Raw genomic sequence first — 16852 nt, forward strand, 5'->3', positions numbered from 1 at the left:
CGAGCTCATCATCTGATTCATCATGGCTTGTGAATATTAACTACTTGGCACTGAATGTGACATTGGGAAAGATAGTCCATTTCCTCAGCACTGATGTCTTTGTAGTTAGTGCAGATCTATTTCACATTGATTGGGCTAATGATGGATTTTCCACGGACAATTAATGCGGCTGTAGCAACCATTTACTCACGGCAGCTCTGAACAGAAAGTAACTTGCTTCTTTAACTTTAAAAAGTTTTACAGACAATTAAGTACTTTGAATTGTAGTCATGGTTGTAATGTGGTGAAACATGGCACCCAAAGGTCATAGAAACTAGGAGCAGGAGAAGGCTGTTTGGCACTTCGAGCCTGCTCCGCCATTCATTATGATCATGGCTGATCGTCCAACTCAGTAGCCTAATCCTGCTTTTTCCCATAACCTTTGATCCCATTCACCCCAAGTGCTATATTTAGCCGCCTCTTGAATACATTCAATGTTTTGGCATCAAATACTTCCTGTGGTAATGAATTCCACAGGCTCACCACTCTTTGGGTGAAGAAATGTCTCCTCATCTCCGTCCTAAACGATCTATCCTGAATCCTCAGACAGTGACCCCTGGTTCTGGACTCCCCCACCATCGGGAATATCCTCCCTGCATCTACCCTGTCTAGTCCTGTTAGAATTTTATAAGTCTCTATGAGATCCCCCCCTCATTTGTCTGAATTCCAGCAAAAACAATCCTAACCTAGTCAACCTCTCCTCATACATCAGCCCCACCATCCCCGGAATGGTCCCTCAACAAAAATTGATATAGTGACCACAATCTATTTTGGTGATATTTAAAATGTTAAATATTAGTGAAGATGCCATGGAGAACTTTCCTCAAATACTGCCAGGAGGTGTTTAACGTCTAATCCAACATCTTCAAGTTTAGCATTTCCTCAGTGCTGCACTGAAGTGGGTTATATATTGAAGTCTCCCAACATTCCGACTCAGAGGGCAGTTTGTGGCCCTCTGACCCAAGGCACCTTGACAAACTTCAGTTAATTCTTTTCTTTAGATGCTTGGGCTTGTGCTATTCAGGTACATTTAGATAATTTAGATAAATGCAAGGTGATGCACTTTGGTAGATCGAACCAAGACAGGACTCACTCAGTTAATGGTAGGGCATTGGGGAGAGTTACAGAACAAAGAGATCTAGGGGTACAGACACCTTGAAAGTGGAGTCACAGGTAGATAGAATGGTGAAGACGACATTCGGCATGCTTGGTTTCATTGGTCAGAACACTGAATACAGAAGTTGGGAGGTCTTGTTGAAGTTGTACAAGACACTGGTAAGGCCACACTTGCAATACTGTGTACAGTTCTGGTCACCCTATTATAGAAAGGATATTATTAAACTAGAAAGAGTGCAGAAAAGATTTACTAGGATGCTACAGGGACTTGACGGTTTGAGTTATAAGGAGAGGCTGGATAGACTGGGACTTTTTTCTCTGGAGCATAGGAGGCTTAGGGGTGATCTTATAGAGGTCTATAAAATAATGTGGGGCATAGATAAGGCAGATAGTTAAATTCTTTCCCCAAAGGTAGGGGAGTCTAAAACTAGAGGGCATAGGTTTAAGGTGAGAGGGGAGAGATACAAAAGGGTCCAGGCTGGCAATGTTTTCACACAGAGAGTGGTGAGTGTCTGGAACAATCTGCCCGAGGTAGTAGTAGAGGCGGGGACAATTTTGTCTTTTAAAAAGCATTTAGACAGTTACATGAGTAAGATGGGTCTAGAGGGATATGGGCCAAACGCGGGCAATTGGGACTAGCTTAGTGGGAAGAAAAGGGCGGCATGGACAAGTTGGGCCGAAGAGCCTGTTTCCATGCTGTAATCCTCTCTGCTATGTTTGGGTAAGTGCGTGAGAGGATAAGTGGGTGAGAGGGTAAGTGGGTCAGGGATTTAATCTGATTGGAATGGGTGGGGTTGTCATGTCTGGTTTGGGGGTAGTGAAATTAGCCATGTGGTCGGTGGCATAGTTGTATTGGGTTGCGGGGTCAAGGGTAGTCATGGAGGGGGTGGTAGCAATTGATTTGTGGGTTGGTTCTGTAGTTACTTAGCCTTGAATTTTCCTGTCTAATGTTTGCTGGGTAATTATCCAGTTAAGTACAACTGGTGTGTCTGAAGTCTCTGACGCAACTCAGAGTCAGACACATTCCTGGAGGTTCTCAGGCAGTAGGGGAAATACAGGGAACTTCAAACATCCCATGCAATTCCCATGGAGGTCAGTACTTCAAGTATTCCGTAGGGTCTTGACCACATCTTGAGTCATACATCCAGTTTCCAACAACCAGAAGATCTGGATCATTAGTATGTTTAAATGCAGAATCAAATAATGAAAATATTCTCGGATATCAGGAACTGGATTTAGGTTGAAAAGATAATGGGCCCGATTTTACCAAACATTTGCGCCCGTTTTCGGGCGCGAAATCGCGGTAAAGTTGGGCGCCGGGCCTTTAACGCGATCTGCACCCGAATCCGAGCAGATCGCGGCTTTACCGACACCCGATTCGGGCGCGGGTCCGGTCCACGCCCGGATCGGGCGGCCCGACGATTTAAATGCATTTGCATGCATTTATATCGACTTAATGAACCGCGCGCCCAACTCTACCGCCAAATCCCACTTTACCGTCTTCTGGCCCGATCCGCATCCGCGCTGTTACCGACCTGCAAAATAAAAGTCTGAAGTCGTCGCTGCAGCTTCTGAAGAGCGGGGTTAGAGACTGCAACGGCTCTCTGACCCAGGTCATCCTCTGGTCGTGGGGGAGGAGCGGGGGGGGGGGGGGCGGGGGGCGGTTGTGACGTTTCATCCTCTGGGGGAGGGTGGGAGAAGGGGGGGTGTGACGTTTCATCCTCTGGGGGGGGGGGGGTGGGTGTGGCGCCCGGATTCAGCAGTTAGACTCAAAATGGTCAAATTCCCCCCCTGCTGTTTTTTCTTTCACGTTCGGGCGCGCTGCTTCGGAGTTTTTTTCAAACTGCGCATGGGCAGTTCAGAGCTCCGAACGTTCTGGCAGCGCTAAGCCCCGCCCACAGCACGGATCGGATCAGAGCCGGCAAAAAGCGTATGGGCGCGCTGCAAAGAGGATTCCGGGCTCGGATCTGCATTACGCCCGGATCCAGCCCTTAGATTCTGAATGGTAAAATTCCCGCCATAGAATTAGACTTGTTTATATTGTTATTTGGATTCTCTTGATTGTCAGCTATAACTGCGGCTGAAGGATCAGTGGTAATCCTGCAAAACAACATAATGCATTTACACTATTCTATGGATGTACTTGCATTCTCTGCCACTTTAATGTTGGATAATTGGGAAAACCCAAAATGGAGATTCTAGCTTTTTGAATTGAACTAGTTACAGGTTCAGGTAAACTGTTCACGATGGAGAAAGGCTCCAACAATAGGGAAAATTTAATAAGAAAGGAAGCCAGAGGAAACATTTTAGCCCAGAGATTTGTGAACTCAAGTTACCAAAGTACTTAATCAGAAAAATGAGCTTAAAGAGAAAATTAGGGTCAGTTCTTAAGAACTGTCTTAAGACCCACGTGTCTGCGTGGGTTTCCTCCGGGTGCTCCGGTTTCCTCCCACAGTCCAAAGATGTGCGGGTTAGGTTGATTGGCCATGCTAAAATTGCCCCTTAGTGTCCTGGGATGTGTAGATTAGAGGGATTAGCGGGTAAAATATGTAGGGATATGGGGGTAGGGCCTGGGTGGGATTGTGGTCTGTGCAGACTCGATGGGCCGAATGGCCTCTTTCTGTACTGTAGGGTTTCTATGAATTAGTTCCTCTAGCCCAGGGCTTCAACATATTAGGAATTCTGTTGCAGATATCACTGCGCTTTGTAAAGTTAATATTGAAAAATCATGTAGGATGTACTCAATTCACAAAACATGCTCAGTTTTGAGTCAAGTTCTTTGCTGTGAGCCCAGTTTATAGGAAATGCATCACAAGGTTTTGGAGACAAAGACGAGATTGAAGAATATGATGAAGATATGAACAAGGAACAGGAGTAGGCTGTTCAGCCTCTCAAGCCTGCTCTATTATTTGGTAAGATCAATGCTAATCTGATAGTAACCTCAAGTATGCATCCTGCCTACCCTCAATATTTTATCACCCTGTTGCTTACCCAGAATCTAGCCCGCTCTGCCTTCAAATATTCAAAGACTTTACTTCCACAAGCTTTTCAGGAAGAGTGTTCCAAAGAGAAAAAACATCACTCCATCTCCATTTTCAGTGGGCGCCCTCTTATTTTTAAACAGTGACCCCTAATTCTACATTCTCCCATAAGGGGAACCATCCTTTCCACATCCACCCTGTCAAGACTTCTCAGGATCTTATATGTTTCACTCAAGTTGTCTTCTAATCCTCTAAACTCTAATGGATAAAAGTTTAGCCTGTCCAACCTTTCCTCAAAGGACAACCCACCCATTTCAGGTATTGGTCTGGTAAACCTTCTCTGAACTGCCTTCAACACATTTACACCCTTTTAAGCAAGGTGACCAACACTGTGAGCAGACAGTTAGTTGGCTTGAGATCAGTGAGCTGAACCTTTCATGGAGTGGCAATCACTGTCAAATTAACATTCTGCTTGTATTCATTTGCCTAGCATGGGAGCTGCACATTCCTCACCTGGGCTTCTGACCCAGGCATCTTGAGAAATGTGGAGCATGGCCACTTCTGGAATCCTTCCCTCATACTGTTGGAGCGTGGGGGCAACCAAGTCATGCCTTGTTGATAGGGCAGTAGTATTCTGGTGAGTTTGAATGCCACTATGTTTAAATGCTACTTTGAGAAGCTACAGAGAAAAGGTAAGTGTGGAAGGTAATGGGTAAGGAAGTAGGTCAAGTTGGGGGGTTGCGGATAGTGGGAGATAGTTGAGGGGTTAGTTGAGGGTTGATGGTAGTTTGGGTGTCAGGAAGGAGCTGATGGCAGTTGGTGGGCAGTTGGGGCATCAGGAGGAGAAGTTGAGGATGGTAATTAAGAGGATGGGTCAATTGGGAGTAAGTCATTCTTGGGATGGGGGAGGGGGGTGGGGGTTAGTACAGATAACCAGGAATTAGAATTGATTATAATCCTTCTAACCCTGCCTGGGAAACTATTCTGCTAAGTGAGTCATAACCATCTGAAGTCTCTGACTTTAACTCTGGGTTTTGGAGGGTTCCAAATGCAGAAGAATTGCCCAAAAAGAGGCTGAAATTTCCTGGGCAACTCGCATTTAATCACCACCTGGGGATTTCTGGGGAACCTGCCAGCGCATCTTCAGGGGTAACTCCGAGGTACAAACATCCGAAGACAGGAAAATCTGGGCCACTGAAAATGCTATACCTTTTCCTAAGCTTCTTCTCACTGTTCCCAGGAAGTTATAACTGGATGACAATTTGCATAAGCTGCGGCTCATAAAAGATAATGAGCTATTTGCAAACTTTTGTGCTGCAACCCATTAAACCTCTCATCCAGTGCGTATGAACAAAAACATACTTATATCAAAGGATCAATGTAACTGTTAACTTTGACCTGCTGAGCATTAGAAACTGGATAATTAAGGGAATATTATATCATAGAACCATAGAATTCTATAGTGCAGAAGGAGGCCATTTGGCCCATCGAGTCTGCACCGACCACAATCCCACTCAGGCCCTATACCCATAACCACATGCATTTACCCTCGCTCGTCCCCCTGGCACTAGGGGGCAATTTAGCATGGCCAATCCACCTAACCTGCACATCTTTGGACTGTGCCAGGATTCAAACTCTTATCTACGTATCATCCATAATTCTAGGCACTGGAAGTGAATGAGTCATCTTTTGGTCTATCAGAATGTCTGCACAAGTCAAAATTTTGTTTAATTATGCATGAGTGCAGAACCACTGGCAGCCAAATTAGACACTCCCCTCAAAATGGGTGCAAGAATTGTGATGCATGATTCTTGCAGCCAGCTAGACAGATAGATGGAAGAACAGTGATGGTGCAATGCTTGTTGCATTGGAAAGCTTGCCAGAAAGATTGTATTCAATGTCAAGCAACATGGAGGAGTCTGGCACCTGTCCAGGTGGCGTGGTGTGCATCATACCTCTATGAATCTTGAGGCTAACTCAGTCATGTACTGCAGAGCTATTCAAGAGCAGTTGAAGTAATGGAATCATTGGTTTGGCAGACACCAGCCTGCTCTATCACATGTGGCAGCATAACTCTCATTGTATGCATGCTGCACACATGTGCATAAATTGCGAACTGGGACCACAAGCCATGTCTTTAGTAGGTAAGCCTCATCATTCAATAGCCATACTTTGATTAACTTGGTGGCTTGCACAGCGTACTACCATGGAATGGACCATCATGATTGCCTTCAGGATACTGAGTATAAACTTGCACAATGCATTGCATATGGTCACACACTAGCTGGACAATAAGGATTCTGGTACATGGCAGAGTTGTCAGGCAGCTTCTGCAAAGCAATGTGCGTGCCAAAGATGGAACCTTGTACCATGGGGAAGCTTGCAAACCTCAACTCTTGTACTTATTCCATCTGCTCTCTCAGGCGGAAGACAAAGAAGTGAATTTTGAATAGAGGGTATCAGCGACCTCCATTCTGCAACAGTGGACAACAGTTTGTGAGAATTTGGTAATACCTCCTCATGTCCAACAAAGTTAGCATGTAACCTGCCTCCAAAGCTGTGCCAATGCAGCTCCTGTGCCAGCTGAAAGAATGTATGCCAGAAATATCCCTTGCTGAGTGTTTGATTTTACTTCACTGCCTGTAGGATACAGACCCTTAGCACGTTTTACTCAAATGGGCAAATTTGACATATCATACGTTACGATGCTTTAGAATGGCAAAGGTACAATGTGAATGTCGCAGTCTATGATTCACCTATTTCTTAACTGAATGATAGTGAAGATTATTTAGATGCTTCCTGTGACCCAATAGTCTGCCATTTCCTGGCACTAATACAGAACACATCATATTGTGTACGCTTGCTTCTGACAGGAAGGATTTTATCAGCACCTTGCTGAGCAAGCATCTGTAAACTCCAGCTTATAAAGCATCAAAGCCTTCCTTTAATGAGCTCGTCAACTGCCTCTGTGTTGTTAACAATCGGTACATGTGTTTCTCCACAGGATCTGAAGGCTAGCAGCTATGAAAAGCCAAATTGACAAACATTGATTTGAGAGACTATTCCAATTCCACAACTGAAATTTTTTGTCAGGCAACCAGCTCAGAATTTAGGGCACGGCTGAATCCCTCCAGATTTAATGACGGAAGGTACTTGAGGAAGCTAGAAGGTAAAGTAAAATTCAAACACCAAGTCAGCAGGGGATTTTTCTAGTTCGCCTTCTTTTAACTGGCACAGGAGCTACACTGGCACAGTTTTGGAGGCAGGTAGCATGCCAACTTTGTCGGACTTTATTTTCTAAAGCTTAAAACCAAAAGTGGAGAAATGGGATTACACGTGTTGCAAATGATTGTGTCCTATTTTAGCAGGTAGAGGAAATTTAGATCAGCGCGTTTGCTAATATCCCATCTCTAATTTTAGGGCCATAGTTTCTCTAACTATCATCTATTGTCCAAATTAAGGAGCTTGTTACTCACATCTGTTGGCTGGTGATCCACAAGGGACTCAATGGAGACTGGATGGAGGAGCTGTCTAGAGAATTCAGACCTCATTACTGTCAGGAGAAAAGCAAAGACATTGGAGGAAGGGCAGGGCCACAGGTGAGTTGTGAGTTGAATAAGGAAGTACAGGCTCAATTCAGGCCTTTAAGTGGGGAAGTCATGGTGAAACAGGGAGAGGGCAACAACATTATGGGCAGAGTTTTCCTGTCCCGCCCGTCACGGGAATCGTAGCGGTTCGGTGGCACAGTGGTTAGCACTGCTGCCTCACAATGCCAGGGACCCGGGTTCGATTCCCGGCTTGGGTCACTGTCTGTGTGGAGTTTGCACATTCTCCCCGTGTCTGCGTGGGTTTCCTCCCACAGTCCAAAGATGTGCGGGTTAGGTGGATTGGCCATGCTAAATTGCCCCTTAGTGTCAGGGGCACTAGCTAGGGTAAATGCATGGGGTTATGGGCATAGGGCCTGGGTGGGATTGTGGTCGGAGTAGACGCGACGGGCCTGCTTTTGCACTGTAGGATTCTATGGGACAGAAAATTCAGTGGACCATGCAAAAGTCCATTGACTACAGGCGGGAGTTTCCAGCCTTGGGGCAAGCCTGGCTGGAAAATCCCGTCCTATATTCCAGACTGTCTGTCCTGAAATCCCTTCAAGCTCCCCATTGCGAGTATTGCAGCACTGATATAGAAACATAGAAAAACTACAGCACAATACAGGCCCTTCAGCCCACAAAGTTGTGCCGAACATGTCCCTACCCGAGCGATTACTAGGCTTACCTATAACCCTCTATCTTACTAAGTTCCATGTACTTATCTAAAAGTCTCTTAAAAGACCCTATCAAATCCGCCTCCACCACCGTTGCTGGCAGCCCATTCCACGCACCCACTACCCTCTGAGTGAAAAACTTACCCCTGACATCCCCTCTGTACCTACTCCCCAGCACCTTAAACCTGTGTCCTCTTGTGGCAACCATTTCAGCCCTGGGAAAAAGCCTCTGACTATCCACTTGATCAATACCTCTCAACATCTTATACACCTCTATCTGGCTCTCCTAATTTCTTTCTTAAGATCCTTCCTATTAGCTGTATACTCTTCAAAATCTCTAACATTACCTAGCTCCCTGAACCTTTTGTAAGCTTTTCTTTTCTTCTTGACTAGCCTTTGTACACCACGGTTCCTGTAACCAACCATAACTTCCCTGTCTCATTGGAACGTTGCTGTGCAGAACTCCAGACAAATATTCCCTGAAAATTTGCCACATTTCTTCCGTACATTTCCCTGAGAAAACCTCTTTCCAATTTAAGCCTCCAATTTCCTGCCTGATAGCCTCATAATTCCCCTTACTCCAATTAAACACTTTTCTAACTTGTCTGATCCTATCTCTCTCCAATGCTATTGTAAAGGAGATAGAATTATGATCACTATCTCCAAAATGTTCTCCCACTGAGAGCTCTGACACCTGCCCAGGTTCATTTCCCAATACCAAATCAAGTACAGCCTCTCCTCTTGTAGGCTTATCTACATACTGTGTCAAGAAACCCCCCTGAACACATCTAACAAACTCCTCCCCATCTACACCCCTTACTCGAGGGAGATTTGAAACATGGCATGTGGCAAGTGTCTCACATGTTAGAGGATGCTCTGTAACAACTGGGCTTGTCCCCCACATTATGTCTCGATCTTCTGATACTATATTGCGATTTGGGCAACAAGTGTTCGACAAAACAAAATTGCAGAGAAAGCACCAAAATTAAAGACTGAAACAAAGTGAGTAAATTAATGGAGACAAAGGAATTATGGAGAGAGAGAAGGAATAGAGGAAGTGTGGCAGAAATCGCTGTAAGTTACCAATTGCTTCGAGCACCGCATATGATTTTGTCAGATCTTGAACTCAATCAATGCTTTGCCTTTACAGCTGCAAACAATTCCAAATTTTTTTGGAGTTCAGAGACATGGAAAATTAGACAACCGCGATATGGAAAATTGCTCTCAGCGTTGCTCTCTGACGTTGTCACTCAACATCCTCACAAGTGTATAGAAACACACACACACACACACACATAGGCACAGTAGGAATCTCTGGTTAGCTATCAGGAATAGGAATTTAGTTGACCTTCTCTCCTTAGACCATTAAGGCCGAGGTCAAGCTCGGCTGAGTAACAAACTGAATGTTAATTTGGAGCATCCCTGGCCTGTAGGCCACAACCCTAGACAGTGAATTCACCAGCTGAACCACCATACCTATTAGCTGATCAATGTTGATTCAGTCCACAATAGGACAGTCATTCAGCAACAACAAATACTTTCCAACGTTCTTAAATCATTTGTTTGGAACACCTTACCTTGATTGCTTTTGCTCTTCTGACAAGCCCATCCTCCTCTGCACTCCCGATCAGCAAGTCCACCTTGTGATACCGGCCACTGCTTAGGGCTGCCAGGGGGGATTCCTGAAGGTAAATTCCATCAACGATGGGAGCCCATGATTGGAAAGGTCCGCTGACAGCTAATAGCTGTGGAATGACAAAAGAAACCAACATACAAATGAACACTCAGTCCGAATACAGACTTGCCATGTAGGTCAGGTTATGCAATTAAATTTACACAGGAGTACGGGTAATGGTAGATGGAAAAATCCAAAGTTCATCAAGTTCCCTTTTGAGACACTCGATATGACAACAATGGAACTGTTTGACTAATCAAAGCTATTAATCTCTATTAGTATCAGAAGATTGAGACATAATGTGGGGGACAAGCATGGTTGGACAGAGCATCCTCTAAAATGTGAGACACTTGCCACATGCCATGTTTCAAATTACTCATATACTCTATTCCAAAATTTATTTAAGAATTATATTTAATTATCTGAATGAATCAATAATCTTTCATGTGCCATCAATATTTCAAAAAGAACGCAAGTGAAAACCTTCCGATACAGTTATGCAAGGTTAGATTTACAATTCCCGTGTTCCACTACTTAAAGCATTGCGCCAGGATTCATAACTTCTACCCTATAATTACACTGAAAATGCAGTGGGACATAGGTTTATCATGTCTTAAGCTGCAGGTCTGTCCAACACTACATCACTTGCTGAGTAAATTATTGAGAAAGGGATCAAGAATGTTCTCTCACCTCTTTCAGTGCTGTTGTGGTCATGATGTGGAGATGCCGGCATTGGACTGGGCACAGTAAGAAGTCTCACAACACCAGGTTAAAGTCCAACAGGTTTATTTGGTAGCATGAGCTTTCGGAGCGCTGCCCCTTCATCAGGTGAGTGTTGTGGCCATGCATTGATACTGTTTAAGCTAAATACCCCCACACCATGGGACCTGTGACCGCCCCCCTTAAGCCCTCCATTTCCACTTTGGGACTGGCAGCCCAGCCACCCTTGTAAAGTAATGGGTTAACTCAAATAATAGCCATGATGTAGACATGCCGGCGTTGGACTGGGGTGGGCCCAAAACCAGGTTAAAGTCCAACAGGTTTATTTGCAATCACGAGCTTTCGGAGCACTGCTCCTTCCTCAGGTGAGTGGCTAAATATAGAATATACGTCCAATAATAGCTACTGAGCATGTGCATAAGGAGCAATATCATCATGGTGTCACTCAGTGAGAGCAGAAAATGGGAAACACCTTTGAGCAGAGCTGTAGCTATGTCCTGATGTTCTTTCACCTTGTAAATAGTTGCCACACTCCAGCGCCTGTTTGGGAACACTGAGGGAGAATTTAGCATGGCTAATGCACCTAACCAGCTCATCTTTCAGATTGTGAGGGGAAACTGGAGCACCCGGAGGAAACCCACACAGACACAGGGAAAATTTTTAGACTCCACACAGCAGTGATCCAAGCCAGGAATCGAACCCAGGTCCCTGGCACTGTGAATGCAGCAGTGCTAAACACGCTGCCACCATGCAGTTAACGGTATAAAAAAGATTTTTTGAGTGAAAGAGCGTTGCCAACTCTTTTGGAGTAAGAAACCAAGGATTCCTGAGACAAACACAGAAGAAAATAGACACCTGACCAACACCTCTCCCCATTTTCCCTTCACTGTTCGATGCCCTCTCCCTCAACATCCTCCCAACCCTGCCATCCTGGGTGACTTCAGTCTTCAGCCTCCCTTATTGTGTGTGTGAGCTTGTATCCTGAATTATGGGTTTCCCATCACTCTGACTAGTCCAATCCCTGTGGGACAGCTCCACGGATGCCCCACTGTGGCCGGGTATCATCCCTGCTAAGATGTCACAAAATCATGTGCTTTTTTTATCCTAGCTGTTTTCGAGGGATTTAGCCATAACATTTATAATTTGACAGGGAGATTTGTTTGACAGGAGTGTTAACATTGTAAAAATTACAACTATTCCAAGTGCCAATTTGTGCACAGATATGGGTTATTTTATGTTAAACTGAAAACTCATTGAGGTTGTCCAGATTCATTTTACTTACAATGCTTCAATTTGGCAGAGGTTCATTCTCTCTGTCTGGGCTGCATTTAAACCCAGCAACCAGATGTGAGGGGTTATTGTCCTATTTCTAATCTGCAGTGTCATTCATCTACCATTAAATTAAACTAAAACTTAGTTTTCTCTGCAGACCCTGGGAATTTTTTGCTCGGGTTTTCTTTCTCACGATTCCGTTTAGGACATGAGATCGCTCAAGCCTGTAGAGTTCTCCCTGAGGCTGCTAAGTACCAGATGTCCTGTCATTTGAATGGACAGCTTAGTACTGCACCATTTTGCATCTTGCTGCCCAGCCTGGACTGTCCAAAGTTTACTCCTTCAAGGCAACTTGACCATGTTATGTATGTTCCCTTTAAGGGAACGATCAGGTGACCCAGGACTCAACCTCCATCCTGGGTGGAGCTTGCCTTTTCTTTTGTTCATTCGTGGGACTTGGGCGTCGCTGGCCGGTCAGCATTTATTGCCTATCCCTCGTTGCCCTTGAGAAGGTGATGGTGAACAGCCTTCTTGAATCGCAGCAGTCCATGTGCTGTGGGTTAACCCACAATGCTGTTAGGGAGGGAATTCCAAGATTTTGACCCAGCGACTGTGAATAAACGGCAATATATTACCAAGTCAAGACAGTGAGGGGTACTTGCAGGTGGTGGTGTTCCCACGTACCTGCTACCCTTGTCCTTCTAGATGGAAGAGGTCGTGGGTTTGGTAGGTGCTGTCTAAGGATCTTTGGTGAATTGCCAGTCCTGTACTGACTGTGCTAGGAAACGGGTATGTTAATAAACAGTTAGTTTATTTCCACTGACCTCGTGGTCTTTTATTAATCTCTATATCAGACCTCAAACATAAGATACCATGGGGCCATGGGCATCAAGCGTGCAACCTCCTCAAGTACCTCCTACCAATGAAGCACAAACTGATGCAGTACAGGAGGTGGCTGTTTGGCCAATCCTACCTCTGGCAGCACTTTAGAAACAACTATCAAATTATTTCCACTCCCTTGACCTTTCCTTATAGCTTTGAAAATTTTTCCCCCTCCAAGTATTTATTAAATAACCTTTTGAAACTTACTACTTCCATCACCTTTTCATGATGTAGAGATGCCGGCGTTGGAGTAGGGTGGGCACAGTAAGAAGTCTCCAGGTTAAAGTCCAACAGGTTTATCTGCAATCGCAAGCTTTCGGAATGCTCCTCCTTCCTCAGGTGAGTCCTTTTCAGACAGTGAATTCCAGATCCTAACAACTTGCTGTCTAAAAGAAGGTTCTCCTTACCTTGCCTCTGGCTCTTTTACCAGTGGACACAGAAATATTGAATGGAAAACAGTCACAGACCAATTCATCATGGTAGATATCAAGTCAAAAGTATGACCCAATAATCATAATAACTGGAATTAAGGTTCCTGGGAAGGAAGTGCATGCCCTATGCATGATTAATAATGTTACATTGAAAGAATATTTACTGTACTGTTACTGACCTTGGTCTGTGCGGTGTTCAGGGTTAGTGCAGGTAGAGCACGAAGGCAGGATAAGAGGGTTGTTTTGTTAAAAGTTGGGCAGCCAACCTCTTCAGCCAGGTTGATTATTTGCTCTTTTGCTCTCTTCTTACTCATCACTGCATTCGGTGACAAGGCTGATCCTCCCTTAACAATGCAAAAGAGTAGAAGCTGAACTAGTATTGAAGAAGAATGATACCAATTTGCTCATTTTAACCAACTTCCTAGTGAGCCAGACAGTAGAAAAGAGAATGCTAACATCACATAATCCCTGCAGTGCAGTCAGAGTCCATTCAGCCCATCAGGTCTGCACTGACTCTTTGACAAAGCATCTTTCCCAGGCCTAATCCCCACCCTATCCCTGCACCCCACACACTTACCCCCCTAACCTAAACATCTTGGGACACTTAAGGGGCAATTGAGCAGGGCCAATTCACCTAATCTGCACATCTGTGAGAGGAAACTAGAGCACCCGGACAAAACCCATGCAGACACAGAGAGAACGTGCAAATTCCACATAGACAGTCACCCAAAGCTGGAATCAAACTCAGATCCCTGTTGCTGTGAGGCAACAGTGCTAACCACTGTGCCACCATGTCACCTTAAACAAGTCACAGTTCTCCAGCTAATATGTCAGAAGTTTGATTTCATTTCGACCCTATTCTCCCTTTAAACTTTAAAAACCTGTAAGATAGCAGGAGGGATGGAAAGCTCAGGATTTACTGTTGAGAAAGGAATGGATGTTAGGAAGCTTGTGGAAATAAATAGTGATGTCTTGAGGAGTGTTCATATTACAGAGAAGGAGGTGCTGGAAGTCTTAAAGCGCATCAAGGTAGCTAAATCTCCGGGACCTGATGAAGTGTATCCCAGGACGTGAGCGAGGCTAGGGAGGAAATTGCAGGTCCCCTAGCAAAGGTATTTGAATCATCGAAAGCCACAGGTGAGGTGCCTGAAGATTGGAGGGTGGCAAATGTTGTGCCTTTGTTTAAGAAGAGCTGCATGGAAAAGCCTGGGAACGACAGACTGGCGAGCCTAACGTCTGTCGTGGGTAAGTTGTTAGAGGTATTCTGAGAGACAGGATCTACAGGCATTTGGAGATGCATGGACTGATTAGGGACAGTCAGCATGGCTTTGTGAGTGGAAAATCATGTCTCACAAATTTGATTGAGTTCTTTGAAGGGGTAACCAGAAAGGTAGATGAGGGCAATGCAATCGACATTGTCTACATAGACTGTAGCAAGGCCTTTGACAAGGTACCTCATGGTAGGCTGTTGCATAAGGTTAAGTCTCACGCGATCCAGGTGAGGTAGCGAATTGGATACAAAATTGGCTTGACAACAGAAGACAAGAGGGTGACTGTAGAGGGTTGATTTTCAAACTGGAGGCCTGTGACCAGTGGTGTGCCTCAGGGGTCGGTGCTGGGTCCATTGTTATTTGTCATTTATATTAATGATTTGGATGAGAATTTAGGAGGCATCGTTAGTAAGTTTGCAGATGACAGCAAGATTGGTGGCATAGTGGACAGTGAAGAAGGTTATCTCAGATTGCAACGAGATCTTGATCAATTGGGCCAATGGACTGACGAATGGCAGATGAAGTTTAATTTAGATAAATGTGAGGTGATGCATTTTGGTAGATTGAACCAGGGTAGGACATACTCAGTTAATGGTAGGGCATTGGGAGAGTTATAGAACAAAGAGATCTAGGAGTACAGGTTCATAGCTCCTTGAAAATGGAGTCACAGGTGGACAGAGTGGTGAAGACGACATTCGGCATGCTTGGTTTCATTGGTCAGGACATTGAATACAATGTCTTATTGAAGTTGCATAAGACATTGGTAAGGCCACACTTGGAATACTGTGTACAGTTCTGGTCACCCTATTATAGAAAGGATATTATTAAACTAGAAAGAGTGCAGAAAAGATTTACCAGGATGCCACTGGGACTTGATGGTTTGAGTTATAAGGAGAGGCTGGATAGACTGGGACCTTTTTCCCCTGGAGCATAGGAGGCTTAGGGGGTGATCTTACAAATGTCAATAAAATAATGAGGTGCATAAATGAGGTAGATCATCAACATCTTTTCCCAAAGGTAGTGGAGTCTAAAACTAGAGGGCATAGGTTTAAAGTGAGAAGGGAGAGATAGAAAAGGTTCCAGAGGGGCAATGTTTTCACACAGAGGGCGGTGAGTGTCTAGAATAAGCTGCCAGAGGTAGTAGTAGAGGCGGGTGCCCCACAAGGCTGTGTTCTCAGCCCCCTACTATACTCCTTATATGATAGTGTGGCCAAATTCCCCTCCAACTCGATTTTCAAGTTTGCTGATGACACCACCGTAGTGGGTCGGTTCTCAAACAATGACAAGACAGGGTACGGGAATGAGATAGAGAATCTGGTGAACTGGTGCGGCGAGAATAATCTCTCCCTCAATGTCAACAAAACGAAGGAGATTGTCATCGACTTCAGGAAGTGTAGTGGAGAACATGCCCCTGGGACGAAGTAAAAATGGTTGAGAGCTTCGTGTTTTTAGGTGTCCAGATCATCAACAACCTGTCCTGGTCCCCCCATGCCAACACTATAGTTAAGAAAGCCCACTAACGCCTCTACTTTCTCAGAAGATTAAGGAAATTTGGCATGTCAGCTACGATTCTCACCAGCTTTTACAGATGTACCACAGAAAGCATTCTTTCTGGTTGTATTACAGCTCGGTATGGTTCCTGCTCTGTCCAAGACCACAAGAAACTACAAAAGGTCGTGAATGTAGCCCAATCCATCACGCAAACCAGCCTCCCATCCATTGACTCTGTCTACATTCCCACTGCCTCAGCAAAGCAGCCAGCATAATTAAGGACCCCACGCACCCCGGACATTCTCTCTTCCACCTTCTTCCTTTGGAAAAAAGATACAAAAGTCTGAGGTCACGTACCAACCGACTCAAGAACAGCTTCTTCCCTGCTACCATCAGACTCTTGAATGGACCTACCTTGCATTAAGTTGATCTTTCCCTACACCCTGGCTATGACTGTAACACTACATTCTGCACTCCCTCATTTCCTTCTCTATGAATGGTATAGAACATAGAACAGTACAGCACAGAACAGGCCCTTTGGCCCACGATGTTGTGCCGAGCTTTATCTGAAACCAAGATCAAGCTATCCCACTCCCTATCATCCTGGTGTGCTCCATGTGCCTATCCAATAACTGCTTAAATGTTCCTAAAGTGTCTGACTCCACTATCACTGCAGGCAGTCCATTCCACACCCCAACCACTCTCTGCGTAAA

At 44.8% G+C, this 16852-nt stretch overlaps 1 protein-coding gene across 1 annotated transcript in view; it reads right to left on the reverse strand.

Annotated features, from left to right (window-relative positions):
• The window catches only part of tg (thyroglobulin), a 387985-nt gene that overhangs the window by 84606 nt on the left and 286527 nt on the right, over positions 1–16852 (reverse strand). The window contains exons 43-44 of the mRNA XM_078216995.1: positions 13557–13721; positions 9975–10142 (exon numbers count right to left, since the gene is read on the reverse strand). Coding sequence (XP_078073121.1) covers positions 9975–10142; positions 13557–13721 — 333 coding nt within the window. The remainder of the gene's footprint in view (positions 1–9974; positions 10143–13556; positions 13722–16852) is intronic.

The sequence above is a fragment of the Mustelus asterias genome, chromosome 7 (genome assembly GCF_964213995.1).
Source record: "Mustelus asterias chromosome 7, sMusAst1.hap1.1, whole genome shotgun sequence".
NCBI classification, from domain to species: domain Eukaryota; kingdom Metazoa; phylum Chordata; class Chondrichthyes; order Carcharhiniformes; family Triakidae; genus Mustelus; species Mustelus asterias.